Source organism: Schistocerca gregaria, chromosome 5, assembly GCF_023897955.1.
Source record: "Schistocerca gregaria isolate iqSchGreg1 chromosome 5, iqSchGreg1.2, whole genome shotgun sequence".
Lineage (NCBI taxonomy): Eukaryota > Metazoa > Arthropoda > Insecta > Orthoptera > Acrididae > Schistocerca > Schistocerca gregaria.
The window spans coordinates 521,443,618-521,460,636 of record NC_064924.1 but is presented as its reverse complement, the minus strand read 5'-3'; the positions used below and the strand labels follow the sequence as shown (position 1 = coordinate 521,460,636).

At 37.2% G+C, this 17,019-nt stretch overlaps 1 protein-coding gene across 4 annotated transcripts in view; it reads right to left on the bottom strand.

The window, feature by feature from the left end:
• The window catches only part of LOC126272771 (NBAS subunit of NRZ tethering complex-like), a 410,576-nt gene that overhangs the window by 235,089 nt on the left and 158,468 nt on the right, over nt 1-17,019 (bottom strand). For all 4 annotated transcript variants that reach the window (XM_049975911.1, XM_049975912.1, XM_049975914.1 and 1 more), the window contains 2 exons: nt 15,266-15,441; nt 293-483 (listed from right to left, as the gene is read on the bottom strand). In XM_049975911.1, coding sequence (XP_049831868.1) covers nt 293-483; nt 15,266-15,441 — 367 coding nt within the window. The remainder of the gene's footprint in view (nt 1-292; nt 484-15,265; nt 15,442-17,019) is intronic.

Genomic DNA, 17,019 nt, shown 5'->3' with positions numbered 1-17,019 from the left:
CTAACACCAAATAATGAAAAAAAGTGGCATAAATGCAGGTAGGCATACACTTTATGAAGTCCTCAGTTTATCAGAGAAATGACACATCAGATTTGTCTACAAAGTGGGCAGTGGTTACTACAAAATGATATGAAAACAAAGTAAAAATAAGTATTTGTATCTAGCACTATGTAATAGTAAACTAATTAGGAGCACAAAACATGATGCAATTGAAATAATCAAAATATATTATAAACATGTGCTACAGCCACTAGGCTAAAAAGTCTAAAGCACATTATGTACTGAATAATACCTGGTTGTCAGGAGCTTATCCAACATGTCTGGTTCACAGTGCAGGACAGCAAAAGAAAGGAAATCGCATCGCTGCTGTACATCAGTAAATTCTCTACACTGCCCCAATTGCTGCACAACTTGCCACCCAATCCCATGGTTGTTGTCCACTATATTTTTGCAGATGTCCGCACAACATTTAAAATCTTCTGCCTTATGAAGCACAAAAATAAAATACATATATTACACAAAATACACATAATATAAAATATAAAATCTGTCAACTGTTGAATAACCTAAAAATTTAATTAAAAGGATAATGAACATTATGTAAAATAAATGTTTCATCCAGGAATTTCCATTATTGCAATAAATGACATAAGTTTAATATGAGACTGAAAGTCCTGTGTGTAATACAAATAATGGAAGATGGACTCACTATATAGTTGAGGTGTTGAGTAGTCAACAAGCAATCACAAAAACAAGATGGAGCAGATAATACATCTACATCTTTCAATATGCTACCCCCTCAGTGCAAATATGCCACAGTGCATATTATGAACTGAAACTTTGAGAGGTGCTCTATCCACTGATATGTGTCATTTTTCTGTGGTATCATGTAGTTTTCTAATAGTCATCTTCTGGAACCCAGGAGGTACTTATAGGACCCTGCCTGGAAACTTAACAATCATTTCAGTGTCATTTATGTGCAGTCGACCACTCAGTACCTAAATTATACAGCAAAAGTTATCTTTACTGATTTCATTAATTACTAATATCAGTTTACGTAGAAAATATATTTTGTTAAAAAATTTCTTGAAAGTTTGTTTTTTAGATACAGCTAGAATCTGTGCTTACAACAGGTATACTGATAAATGACCCAAATACATACATATCAGATACATTAAGAATAACAATGGAACAGTCTCACAACTCGTTCATAAGTAACAGCATACAAAAACTCACATATTCTATTCCAAACAGATAATAATGAATTACAGGTACCAGATGTAGAGATCAGTGGACATATGCTGGATAACGTTCTGTGTGTGAAGTTTCTAGGCATCCACACTGATAATGAATTGAAATCGCACCAGCACATGGATGAGTTACCCAAAAAGCTCAGTTCTGCCTGTTTTGAATTTAGAATTCTGCCAGCTCTAAACTTCTCCTTTCATGAAACTCCCAGACTCTAAAACTGTGTGCTGGAGGAGGACAGGAACTTGGGCCATTGTCTTTCACATGCAATGTTTTAATTAATCTTATGGTCCAAATCACATCAAAGCTCTACTCTGCCAGTACCTCTATCCTGCTTTGAAAAGGCATCCTACTTGAGCAGACATTGTAGGAGAGTTTCTGTGGAGTTTTGAAAGTAGGAGAGTGGAACTGGGAGACTAGCTGCCTGATAGGAAGCACGAGATACATCTGTCTATACTCTGCAAAATACCATGAGGCACATGACAGTGGGTACAGTCCATTGTACCAATTATTAGGGTTTATTCCCATCCCATTCTGTTCAAAGATGGAGTGTGGCAATAATGATTGTTTGAACGCCTCTGTGCAAGCAGTAATTATTCTAATCTTATCGTACACGATCCCTATGTGAGCGATACATAGTGGGTTGTAGTATATTCCTAAAGTAATCATTTAAATCCTGTTATTGAAACTTTGTTAACATACTTTCTTAGGATAGTTTATGTATATCTTGAGGAGTTTTCCAGTTCAGTTCCTTCAGTACCTCTGTGAGACTCTCCCATGGATCAAACAATCCTGCAACCATTCGTAGTGCCCTTCTCCGTCTACTTTCAGTATCCCCTATTAGTCCTATCTGGTAAGGTGCCACACACTTGAGCAATATTCTAGAATTGGTCACACAAGTGATTTGTAAGCAATCTCCTTTGTAGATTGATTGCACTTCCCCAGTATTCTACCAATGAATTGAAGTCTACCACCTGTTTGACCCACAACTGATCCTATGTGATCATTCCATATGATACCCCTACAAAGTGTTGTGCATCCAGGTATTTGTATGAGTTGCCTGATTCCAACTGTTACTCATTGATATTATAGTCATAGGATAATACATTTCTTCATTTTGTAAAGTGCAGAATTTTACATTTCTGAACATTTAAAGCATTCATCACAGATAACTGCAAAACAAAGGAAAAAAAAATTTCACTATTAATACTGTCTGCATGATCATTAATATACAACATGAACATCAAGGGCCACAAGACACCTCCCTGGAGCACACCCAAAGTTACTTCTACATCTGATGGTGGCTCTCCATCCACGGTAGCATGTTGCATCCTCCCTACCAAAGAGTCCTCAATACAGTCACAAATTTCACCTGACATGCGATATGGTCATACTTTTGACAAGAGGCATAGGTGTGGTGCTGAGTCAAACACTTTTACAAGATCAACACATACAGCAGCATCTACCTGTCCTGCCTTGATCCAGAACTTCCAGCATCTCATGCGAGAAAAGTGATAGTTGTGTTTCACATGATAGATGTTTTTGAAATCCATGTTGGTTGGCACTGAGGAGGTCATTCTGTTCAAGATACCTCATTATGTTTGAACTCAGAATATGTTCTAAGATTCTACAACACATGTATGTCAAGGATATTGGATGAAAATTTTATGTATCACTACTACCCTTCTTGTAGACTGTTGTGGCCTGCATTTCCTTCCAAGACCTACACTCCGCATTTTGTCCAAGGAATCTACGATAGATTAGAGTTAGAAGAGGGGCTAACTCAGCTGCAAATTCAGTATAGAATGTGACAGGGAGTCCATTGGGACCTGGAGTTTTGTTCAGTTTTAACAATTTCAGCTGTTTTTCAACACCACTGACACGAGGATAAAAACTGGGGAAGTTCTCATGGGTTTTCCTTTTTAAAAGAACATTTGAAAACAGACTTAAGCATTTCAGCTTTTGCTTTACTATCGTCAGTTTCAGTTCCTGTCTCATTCATTCACTAGTGACTAGACACTAACTTTGGTGAAACTAACAGCCTTTACATATAACCAAAATTTCTTTGAGGTCTGGAAGGATTGCTTGACAATATTTTGCTATGGTAGTCATTGAAGGCATCATGCATTGCTCTCCTGACACCCAAATGTTTTCCCCCAGCATTTCTCTATCTATAGCCCTACACTTTGTTTTACACCTATTATGCAATAATCTGACTGTATACCACAGAGGTTCCCTCCAATTATGAACTGTTCTACTGGGTACACGTCTGTCCAGTGCATGGTCAACTGTTATTTTACAGATGAGGCAGGGTTCCTCTACGTGTTCCCATCCTGTGCTGAAAGTTTCAAGTTCCTCACTAAGATATGACATTATTGATCTTTTATCTAGTTTACTGAACATATCTTTTTGCTTGTTTTAGTTGTCCTTTGTACTTTAGCAATTGTTATTGTCACAACCACATCATTGTCAGTGATACCAGTTTCAATGTGGACATCCTCAAAGAGGTCAGGTCCCTTTGGTGCCATTAGCTCCAATATATTTCCATCGTGAGTGGGCTTCCTAACTATCTCTTCTATGCAGTTTTCAGAGAAGGCACTTAGTAAAGTTTCACAGAATGTCTTACCATGCCCACCAATAACAAAACTCTAATTTTTGCAATGAACTGTGGCCCTCATCCACACAGTACCACAGAACAAAAAATACACCAATAATCTAGAAACAGTTTTCAGTCTTTATGTATGCTGTGTGTAATAGTACAAGAAAAACCACAATGCATCCATTTTCATTGTGGGACAGTATTTCTATTGCTGTAAAAGAGGGCAGAGCTCACTATGAGTGGGAGTAGGAACAGTTTCATATAAAAATAACAAGGGGCTGCTGAACCAACATTATTAAATATCTATATTTTCATATTTTATATCACTATTGTGGGAGAAATAATACTTAAACTCAAAACACAACTATTTAAATATGAGTTAAACTAACACATTGAAGCCAAATGACTAAAATGCGAAAATTTAAAAAGCACTGGCCATGGCACAGATTTCATTGTGCAGTAAACAAAATGAATGGTCTATTTCTCATGGTTTAATAAGTATTTTTAATAGGTAACTCTTTACAACCACTGCTGAAAGATGTAAGATTTCATCATACATTTCTAACTCTAACAGTCATTTCTGTAAGTTGATAACATTTATTTTTATTTTTTCAAACTGATGCATTCTCATAAGAAAACCTAGATTTGCGTATCTTGTTCAAAAGTTTGACACGCCCTTCAACATATAGCAAACTGATTCATGCTGAAAGGTACATTTGGCTGCACTGTGTTATAACATCGAGCCCATTGTATATGAACCTTGTGACTGTGGGTTCTATACGTCAACAGCAATCAATCAACTATGCTATATTTGACTTCCAACTTCCATTTTCCCCCTTTTCCCCAAAGGTGTTTCTTGTATGTCAAAGTCAGATGAAAGTTACATACCTGTCTTTTACAACAACTAAAATAATCCAAGTCATGGGAGACTCAACAGATGGGATTAGATGGAAATTCTTTCCTTCTCATCCCGTCCGGTAAGTCTCCCATGATTTTTCTGAACTGTACCCCTTTCCCTACAACTCTTCTGCAAGAAGAAGGAACCACTAGCTCCAAAAGCTTGTAAAACGTAAACCTTCTTTTGTGCGTGTTCCCCTGCCGCAGCTTCGTGAGTAGATTTTTTACCTATCCATTTACATTTTACCCTTTTTTGTCACAGTACTCCTTGTTGGATACCAAGTCCATGCTACATTTGCCAGGATAGACCAGGAAATCTTGTTTGAAAAGTATTTGTAAGTAAACAACAAATATTTCATTTTGGAGAAAATTGATCCTTACTTTGCTGATGCTGCAATTAATTCCCAGCCTACAATTGATTTGTTTTTCAACACACAATATTCTTTGGACACGTATGTGCTGAGCAAAACTGTGAGGGACGAAAAAGTCCTGATGTGGTTTGACAGCCATTTCAGAAAGCTGCTACACAAGTAAAGAGATCTTCTTTGCAAATTTAAATGTAATAAAACTCTCAAAGATAAACAAAAACTGAATAAGGCAAAAATTAACATAAGGATGATCATGTGTGAAGCATTCAACAAATTCCAAAGAAAAATTCTGCAAAACTGACCTGAAAGAAAATTCTATGAAGTTTTAATCTGATGTTAAATCAGTAAAAGGATCAAAGCCACCTGTACCAACATGCTGTGACGATACTGACATTGAAATTGGGAATGGGGAATGATCATCATGATAAAATAAGGGAAATCAGAGCTCGTACAGAAAGATATAGCTGCTTTCTGCACACTATACAAGATTAGAATAATAAAGAATTGTGAAGGTGGTTTGATGAACCCTCTGCCAAGCACTTAAATGTGATTTGCAGAGTATCCATGTAGATGTAGATGTAGATAGAGAGAAAACCAGAACACTATACCCCTTTCCCAAAACTGTTTCACTGCGTAAGAGAGCAACGTAGTTCGCCCTTTAAATCAGTGTGTGAATGTCAAAATAACAGATATCAAAATATGAGACAAAGGGATAAAACCGCACCTGAAATTGCTCAACAGAAAAAGAATGCTGGATTTCACGGGAAACAATTTGATTTTAGATAAATAACTTGTTCCTATTACTGTAGCGAAGCATTCCTAATAAGTGGGGGGGGGGGGGGGGGGGGGGGGGAGGGGGGGGGCTGGTTCACTAACATTTTTAAGAAGAGTTGTTGAACAGATGCACAAAATTACAGGCATATACCTCTGATTTCAATCTGTTGTGAAACTTTGGAATGTGTTTTTTGCTCGCATATTACGACATTCCTGCACACCGAAAACCTTCTTTGCAAGAATAAACATTTATTTCAGTCACGTAAAGCAAATAAAATAAAAATTATTGTATCTTCTAACTTATTTTACAAAACTGGTGAAGACACTTTAGCTTGTAGCTGCTGAAAACTTCTGTGTCCAGACCAATTCCTTCTCGTTGAAGTACACCTCATCAGACTGCATTTACGGAAATTCTTTCATTTAAATAGAACCTACTAAATTATCACCTTCCAACGTAACCTATACCTATTGTTTGTAGTCTGTGATCTAATATTTTAATTTTGAAAGTATTTCATGTTATGATGCACGATTTCTAACAGCAGGTATTTATCCAGTGCACAGACAAGGATGTTGCCTGGATTTTGTCAAAAGAGGTTGTCGATTTGTTAAAGATGATCTGAACAAAAGAACTCATGTTTTTCATTTATTCTGAAAGTTTTCATAAGGAACGATAAACCATTTTATTTGTCATTAACCCTAACGGTGATATCCAGTTATATACAGAATGCTGTATTTTGGTAAACCACTAATAACCAGTTATTCTCCATTCACACTCTAAGGTCATTTTACACTCTTCTTCCTCAGTCTGAATTTGAGCTGACGAGTGGATGAGCACTAATCTTTTAAGACATAGTGATTATTACTGACAGCATTTTTGGAATAAAAACAGCTAGAACAATTTTTGGTGGCAAAAGTGTAAAGGATACGGAATCATTCAACCTTAATCTTTCTTAAATTTCCTCATTTAAGTATGCATCTGTCACTTTTCACATTGTAAGAAAAATAATTTTCTGCATTAAAGAATGTTCTGTTAGACAATTGCATCAGACTAAATGAGGAGAATTTTGATCATTATTTATTAATCGTATGGGTTTTAGTGGCAGAAGTCTCCGAAAAGATGCTTGGCTCATCTTCAGTGCAGCTCCTTTCATTTAAACAATGGGGTTGCATCTTTAAGGGAATTTGAATCTGTCAGGAAAGAAAGGCATTTGGAAGTAATTGGTTGTGGCTTACAAAGGAACCTCCCAGACATTTGCCTAAACTGAAAATGGGAAACCACAGAAAACTATTTTTCAAGACTGCTCGTGGATGGATTTAAACCACCTCGCCTCCTGAACTCATGGATTGCGAGCTCACAGTTCAACATGCAGAGACAGCCCAAGTTGGCGGAGAATTTGGAAAAACTAGTTGTTGTACATTCTTTTCAAACCAAATAAAATGTCTCACAACAAACTGAATTCTGACATGGCTTGTTTTCCCTTTAATCGTGCATGTTTAGTCATTCGACAGTCCATGAATGCATGCATATTTTAAGATTTCAACGTGCAGGTAGTTGCTGGCTTCAGTTATTATAGCATAAATCGATTTTGGACGAAAGGGGGAGGGTGAGACGCAGAGCATAGTCAGCTTGGATGAATTCAAGCAGCCCAACAGAAAAAAATCTTTTGCAAATAAACTAACTACAGAATGTGCTGTTATCACATAACTAGACTGCTCCCAACAAACCCCTCCCCATCATTCTGTATTGTAACTGGTTTCCACATCAGCCAGGTGACCAGACTAGGCGATATTTTGCCTCTTGGACTACTAAATGACAGAATATTGAGCAATATTGATGAGGTATCAAATATATTGCTTCCCCTTACTTATGCTTCTGAGGAGATAATGAATGTAAAATTAGACATATTCGAGTTCACACAGAGACTTTCCGGCAGTCATACGTCCCGCGAACCATACGCGACTGGAACAGGAAAGGGAGGTAATGACAGTGGCACGTAAAGTGCCCTCCGCCACACATCGTTGGGTGACTTGCGAAGTATAAATGTAGATGTAGATCCAGAATTTTTTTAAAGAAATGCTGTCATCATCTTTTTGGTGACCAACGTGCCAAAACAAATCCGAATGTATTTTTATGCAATGATTTTAGTTTAATGTGATTTGTAATGATATTTACTGCTCCACTGCCATGTGAACTACTGAAATAGTGTAACCTAAAAGTTCTACCAGCCTCTAAATCACAACTGTAGTGCTAACATTAAACGCCTATAGATCGGTAAATACACTATTACATTAGTGTGTATATATTTTTAAGTTACAGTAATGCTAGTGGAGGAATCAAAATCTGTTTTCCTCTTCTTTCTTCTTACAAACTTTTTCATAATTCAAAGATATCACAACAGCATAAAAACAGTGAATAGTACACTTAAATTAATTTCAACTACACCCAAGATGTGAACTGATTAACCGAACAACAACTGAACTCAAGCAACACGAATAACTAGTCTTGGCTAAAATAGACATGGCTGATAGCAGATAGTGTTATAAATCTATCATTGGTTTTACTGTCTGAATAATGTGCATCCCTATTCCATCGTGACTAAAAATCAAAATATTTTTCAATTTCACCTCACAGCAACTAGGTCATGTAATTTCATGTAGGTGACTGGGGGAGGATGGGTGTGGTGGGGTGGGGGTCAGGACCCCCATGAACTACCCCCCCCCCCCCCCCCCACTCCTCCTCTGACTACATCCTTGACATAGGTATTCTGGACTGTACTGGCTATCATTTTAGTTAGGGAGGGGGGTGAATGGGCAGGATTAATTCCAGGTCAAAAGCTGTGCTAATGTGTCCTCCCTAGGTGGGCTAAACTATTTTCAGGTCAACTCGATTTTTATTCACTGATCAACATACTGACATACATCATGAATGCTTGTCTACATCATTTTGACATAACTTTGTTTTCTACATCTACATGGATACTCTGCAAATTACATTAAAGTGCCTGGTAGAGGGTGCAAATCTCTTTTGCGTGTGAACACTCTCTCACCTCAGCAAAATGAAAATGGAAAAATTGACAAGCAAGACACTAGAGTTGACTGCACTCATGTCACCAGAGCAGGGTCGAGCACTTTTCACACTAGTTTTTGCACAAACTGATGTAATATGGATGTAGTAAAGCTGTGAAGATGACCTGAAATGAGCTACTGATTTCTCGGTGACTATAGCGCTTAGTTGAGATTTATGAATGTGGTACTGAAAGGAGAATCTCACAGCTGTGGTGAAAACTCTTTACTGGCATGTGTTTGTGCTTGCACAACATGCAAAATATTTTTGACAAGGATGAATATGAATGTTAATCTCATTGTTTTACTCTCAGCAATTTAAGCTGTCCTCAAAGATTAATGCCTAACTACACACTCGGAAAATGCGACACCCAAATATTTATTTCATCCTTCATTCCCTAATCTGATGGAAATGTTAATTGAGATCATAGTTTTGTTGTATTTATAACAAAGCCCAAGACTGCACTATTGCTAATATGTGGAGGAAAAAAGTTAAGCATGCAATCATTTGCGAACCCACATCCTTGCACACTGTTAAATTATCCATTATGTTAGGGCTTGATCATACAACTTTTGTCTCAAGCCTTGTTTATCATAATATTTCTTCAAGCCTTGTGTCATTGCTGCATTATTAACTTGCATTTAATGAGAAGGGTGACGTGTTTGCATTCATTTTCATTGTGCTATTGCTTTCAAACAGCATCCTGCGGCACACACACACACACACACACACACACACACACACACACTACTAAGTAAATGAATAATCAAAATGCAAACAGATGCAACTTGGATCTTTCACACACGCTCATCGTAAAAGGCAATAATGGAAAGCCCACTAGTGACATCATGACTGCAAAAAGTAGCGTGAAGTCTACTTGACACCACACCCCACCCCTACATGTTAGCTTCCAGTGCCTTTCACCGTACTTCACAGTTTTTGGTTGAACTTACCACGTTCAACAATTTTGTATTTTCTCTGGGTGAGAACAAATGAAAGATATCTAAAAAAATGTGAGTTTTATGTACAATTTGTGGTCATAGAAAGTCATAAAATAGCTCCACTACCTTATACCCAGATACCAAATTCAATTTTTTGATGAATTTTTACTTACTGTTACACGTCTGTGATTTTTTAAGAACTAATGAAATTCATTACCACAAATTACTGTATAAACATTGTATTGCACATTTAATTTTCTTCACTGATACAGATTTTATACAATATATTGGAGATGATGAAGATTTTACCATTAATGCCAACCATTAATGTCAATTTCATATGTTTTTGCTCATATGCTTAATCTTTTCCTCAATTCGGCATTTTACTCAATTTTGTATTTTTTACGCCTGGACCACATGAAAACATAATATAGGGGTTTCGCTGAAGGAGCTCTTGAAATGTGGTGCCACCAAAGAATGTTAAAGGTTAAACTCAATAACAAATCGAGAGGTACAGAATTAAATTGGAGAAAAAAAGAAACATGACTAAAAGAAGGAATCGATTGATAGGAGACATCCTGAGGAATCAAGGAACTGTCATTTTGGTACCTGAGGGAAGTGTTGGTGGTAAAATTTGCAGAGAGAGACCAAGGCTTGAATACAGTAAGGAGGTTCAAAAGGATGTATGTTGCAGTAGTTATACAGAGATGAAGAGGACTGCACAGGATATAGTATCATGGAGAGATGCATCAAACCAGACTCGCAATGACTATGTAAAATTTCTTATTTTATTTCCTGAAATATGAACTTATAATCATCTTCTGTATATTGCAGCTCTTTTTTGTATACATACTTGCAAATAAAAATAGGAGAAAATTTCTGCCTTAAGCACAACTTTTATTTATGTTGTACTGAAAATTAGGCCTTCAAAATTATTTTGGAAAGTAAGGTAAATTATTTACTTTACATTATGCTGCCAGTAATTTTGTGCAGATAGTGTAACATGTAACATATTTTTTTTACAGTCTGTCATCTCCACATCAGCTTCTAATAGTAAAATACATTCCCTACACCTCTCATTTCAGACTGAAAAATAGCTACATTATTATATATTTTTAGCAATTTACATTTTCTGCTGCTGTTGTCTTGCTTATTGTTGTACTAAAAGTATTCAAGATGCTACGAACGACTGGTTATTCTCATTGACATGAAAATACTTCAGAAGGAAAACATCTAACTATAAAAGTCCTTACATGAGTACAATGGCTTCCTAATAAGCAAAAGACAGTATCATAATAGAAACTGAACAGGTCATAAATCAACAAGATGGACACATTTTAATTAAATGCAAAACTAACGAGAGAGAGAGAGAGAGAGAGAGAGAGAGAGAGAGAGAGAGAGAGAGAGAGAGCTGAAGAACTAAAACACATGACTGAAGAAACAAAACTATCATAACGAGAACATGCCAACAGAAAGGACGGAATGTAACAATATTATGAGAAGGAAAGTTGCTACTCATCATATAGTGGAGATCCTGAGTCGCAGATAGGCACAACAAAAAGACTTTCACAATTAAAAATTAAATCTTTCGGCCATTGGCCATCATCAATAATACACACACACACACACACACACACACACACACACACACACACACACACACACACACACACACACAGTTGCCTTAGATTGCAGTCGTGTGTGTGAGTTTCATTTCCGTGAGTGAGAGTGTGCGTGAGCACACACACGTGTCTATTGTTGACAAAGGCCAATGGCTGAAAGCTTTAATTCTGAATGTCTTTTTGTTGTGCCTATCTGTGACTCATTATTTCGCTATATGGTGAGTCGCAACTTTCCTTCTCATAATATTTTATTGTGATTTTGTGTGTGTGTGTGTGTGTGTGTGTGTGTGTGTGTGTGTGTGTGTGTGTGTGTGTAATAACTCTAGTTATGACACACCCAATGGTGTGTGGCGGAGGGCACTTTATGTGCCACTGTAATTACCTCCCTTTCCTGTTCCAGTCACGTATGGTTCGCCAGAAGAACAACTGTCTGAAAGCCTCCGTGCGCGCTCTAATCTCTCTAATTTTACATTCATGATCTCCGCGGGAGGTATAAGTAGGGGGAAGCAATATATTCAATACCTCATCCAGAAACGCACCCTCTCGAAACCTCGCGAGCAAGCTACACCGCGATGCAGAGCACCTCTATTGCAGAGTCTGCCACTTGAGTTTGCTAAACATCTCCGTAACGCTATCACGGTTACCAAATAACCCTGTGACGAAATGCGCTGCTCTTCTTTGGATCTTCTCTATCTCCTCCGTCAACCCGATTTGGTACAGATCCCACACTGATGAGCAATACTCAAGTATAGGTCAAACGAGTGTTTTGTAAGCCACCTCCTTTGTTGATGGACTACATTTTCTAAGGACTCTCGCAATGAATCACAACCTGGTACCCGCCTTACCAACAATTAATTTTATATGATCATTCCACTTCAAATCGTTTCGCACGCATACTCCCAGATATTTTACAGAAGTAACTGCTACCAGTGTTTGTTCCGCTATCATATAATCATGCAATAAATGATCCTTCTTTCTATGTATTCCCAATACATTACATTTGTCTATGTTAAGGGTCAGTTGCCACTCCCTGCACCAAGTGCCTATCCGCTGCAGATCTTCCAGCATTTTGCTACAATTTTCTAATACTGCAACTTCTCTGTATACTACAGAATCATCCGCGAAAAGCCGCATGGAACTTCCGACACTATCTACTAGGTCATTTATATATATTGTGAAAAGCAATGGTCCCATAACACTCCCCTGTGGCATGCCAGAGGTTACTTTAATGTCTGTAGACGTCTCTCCATTGAGAACAACATGCTGTGTTCTGTTTGCTAAAAACTCTTCAATCCAGCCACACAGCTGGTTTGATACTCCGTAGGCTCTTACTTTGTTTATCAGGCGACAGTGTGGAACTGTATCGAACGCCTTCCGGAAGTCAAGGAAAATAGCATCTACCTGGGGGCCTGTATCTAATATTGTCTGGGTATCATGAACAAATAAAGCGAGTTAGGTCTCACACGATTGCTATTTCTGGAATCCATGTTGATTCCTACAGAGTAGATTCTGGGTTTCCAAAAACGACTTGAAACTCGAGCAAAAAACATATTCTAAAATTCTACAACAGATCGACATCAGAGATATAGGTCTATAGTTTTGCGCATCTGCTCGACGACCCTTCTTGCAGACTGGGACTACCTGTGCTCTTTTCCAATCATTTCCTCTAGAGACTTGCGATACACAGCTGTTAGTAGGGGGACTAGTTCTTTCGCATAATCTGTGTAGAATTGAATTGGTATCCTGTCAGGTCCAGTAGACTTTCCTCTGTTGAGTGACTCCAGTTGCTTTTCTATTCCTCTGACACTTATTTCGAAGTCAGCCATTTTTTCGTTTGTGCGAGGATTTAGAGAAGGAACTGCAGTGCGGTCTTTCTCTGTGAAACAGCCTTGGAAAAAGGGGTTTAATATTTAGCTTTACGCATGTCGTTCTCTGTTTCAATGTCATTATCATCCCGGAGTGTCTGGATATGCTGTTTCGAGCCACTTACTGATTTAACCAGACTTCCTAGGATTTTCTGTCAAGTCGGTACATAGAATTTTACTGAACGCTTCACACATAGCCCTCCTTACACTAACTTTGACATCATTTTGCTTCTATTTGTCTGAGAGGTTTTGGCTGCATTTAAACTTGGAGTGAAGTTCTCTTTGCTTTCACAGTAGTTTCCTAACTTTGTTGTTGTACCACGGTGGGTTTTTCCCGTCTCTCACAGTTTTCCTCAGCACGTACCTGTCTAAAACACATTTTACAATTACCTTGAACTTTTTCCATCAACACTCAACATTGTCAGTGTCGGAAGAGAAATTTTTGTTTTGATCTGCTAGGTAGTCTGAAATCTGCCTTCTATTACTCTTGCTAAACAGATAAACCTTCCTCCCTTTTTTTTATATTCCTATTAACATCCATATTCAGGGATGCTGCAACGGCCTTATGATCACTGATTCCCTGTTCTGTATATACAGAGCCGAAAAGTTCGGGTCTGTTTGTTATCAGTAGGTCCAAGATGTTATCTCCACGAGTCGGTTTTCTGTTGAATTGCTCGAGGTAATTTTCGGATAGTGCACTCAGTATAATGTCACTTGATGCTCTGTCCCTACCACCCGTCCTAAATATCTGAGTGTCCCAGTCTATATCTGGAAATTAGAAATCTCCACCTAAGACTATAACATGCTGAGAAAATTTATGTGAAATGTATTCCAAATTTTCTCTCAGTTGTTCTGCCACTAATGCTGCTGAGTTGGGAGGTTGGTAAAAGGAGCCAATTATTAACCTAGCTTGGTTGTTGAGTGTAACCTCCACCCATAATAATTCACAGGAACTATCCACTTCTACTTCACTACAGGATAAACTACTAGTAACAGCGACAAACACTCCACCACCGGTTGCATGCAATCCATCCTTTCTAAACACCGTCTGTGCCTTTGTAAAAATTTCAGCAGAATTTATCTCTGGCTTCAGCGAGCTTTCTGTACCTATAACTATTTCAGCTTCAGTGCTTTCTACCAGCACTTGAATTTCCGGTACTTTACCAATGCAGCTCTGACAGTTTACAATTACAATACCGATTGCTGCTTGGTCTCCGCATGTCCTGACTTTTCTCCGCACCCTTTGACCAATCATCTAGTCAAATACACGCTCACCCATGTGCACAGCTGACCACATTGCTACAGTGTCAGAAATAATATGGTAGTGTAATTCAGATTTCTAGGATATTCCATATTATAGGAGTTAGTATGGAAAAGAATCAGAACTTTAAGTCACATTACAGATAATCTTAAACTTACAAGCCTTGCAACTCTTGCAGTACATATAACAGATTTTGGATATGAATCAAACAATGGAAAATCCAGGATGGAATGTAACAATACCAGAGAAGAAAAGTTGCTACTCACCATATAGCAGAGATGCTGAGTCGCGATAGGCACAATAAAAATATTCACACAATTAAAGCTTGCGGCCATTAAGGCCTTTGTCAGCAGTACACACACACACACACACACACACACACACACACACACACACAACTTGTACACACGTCTGCAGTCTCAGAGCGCTGAGACCACATGAAAATGTGAATATTAAAATTTTAGAAAGTCAAACAGCAATTAAAAAAATGGATGGCCACAAAAGTGAAAGTAGTCCTTAGTAGTTTGTATAATTGAAGAAAATGTTTTTGGGAAGTCCACAGACCAGTTTCAAATTTATTATGATGCTTAGAAATCTTTGAATCTAATACTACTTATGAAACGTACCTCGTAAGCTGACTGAGCTGTAATGGTAAGGACACGTCCTTCACATTCATGTCTATTACGGCCACACACTCTTAACTTGTGAGCTAACAGTAGTAGCTCTTCCCATCTTTGATATGCATAAGGGTCTTTATGCAGGATTGACTTTATAAGCTGCATGCGATCTTCACACTGTCGAACTGAAGAAGCATTACATTACTGGATTCAGCTTCTTAGAGAGAGAGAGAGAGAGAGAGAGAGAGAGAATCTGCCACAAAAGCAGTACAATACTGAAACTGTGGTATTGTAAACATAAAATTTAAAAAAAAGAACTAATCCAATAATTTTGGAGATAAAACATAGCAAGATTTAAATAGGAACTGTTACCTGAAATGCATTTACAATGGTGAAATAACCTGTGGGATATTACTATAGCATTGCCCTAAAATGCTAACAGATTTAAGAAAAAATAATAGTTGCACCACTTGTAATACATAAAATACACTGTGGAAGCTTGGTTGTCTGGAGAGGATACAGAACTAAATTGTCTTAAAAATAAATAACTGTACAGTCATACTATTGTGCAATATGTGTTCAGATAATACACATAGATACATTTTATAAGGATAGGACTTCAATTGCCAAAATAAAATCACCACAGAAGAATAATAGCTTGTACAATAGCAAGAACTTTAAAAACTATACTAAAGAAAGAGAGGTGAAACAGATTAGGGTAAAACCAATAACAATGGTGTCAGAGATGTAGGGAGAATGGAAGCAATGACATAATAACTGTCATTAATATCTCATCAATAATTTTTCCTTTTATCTGGAATATAGCATTATATCAGGAATCAAACATGTTTCAAAATATTTTGTAATGACATGATAGACTAAAATCATATTGGTTTTCAAACTATGTCAATTAAACTAATCTGGAGAATGTTATTTGATTTTACGTAGGTTGAAATTCAAATAAAAAGCAACAGTTACTCCTTAGCCTTTGAACAACAGATTTTTTCCTCAAAATCAAAGAGGCAAATGGAAGAAAAAATTAGTATATATAATGCATGGGGGGGAGAGTCAAAGTCACAGGTAAAATGTGATACAAACATTATATGAGGAGGTAGCAAAACACAAGTAGTTACTTGTAATTATGACTAAAAGAAACACCTAGTTATTGACCCGCTACAGAATACATTAAACACTTTACTCCCTCACAGATTGTTTTGTCACTTCAGATAAAAATTCATTAAACCTGAATTACCATACAAATTAGTATTCTAATGTAAACAATTAAAAAAATTGTGTAATTTAACAACCTATCTAACATAAAACATATATTCAAGTGAAAAAATATATATTTAACTTTTAGCTAAAAGAATAAAAACAAGACCAAAGTTGATATGTTGAAAATGGAAGGCACCTTAAGACTAAACAGTATCCCTATACGAGAAATACAGATAGCAGAGGCCTAAGTTTATTGTCTCATAACATACAATTTCAAGTCACTGACTTAATGTACAGGAGACTTGTCAAAACACCAAAACTGGTCTACAAGTTTTCTTGTAATATCATTAATATAATATACTGTTCAACTTTTGTAGTCCTGTCTTCCTCAGTTGGATGTAATATTATGGTATAGTGATAATTTTTACTTATGGACTGTGACAGTAACTGAATAAAACGCAATTTTAGTGCCATATACATTTCACCTTTATTTTCTGCGAGGCATCATCAGTGGTAGGTTGCGTGGACAATTTCTAACATATTACGCT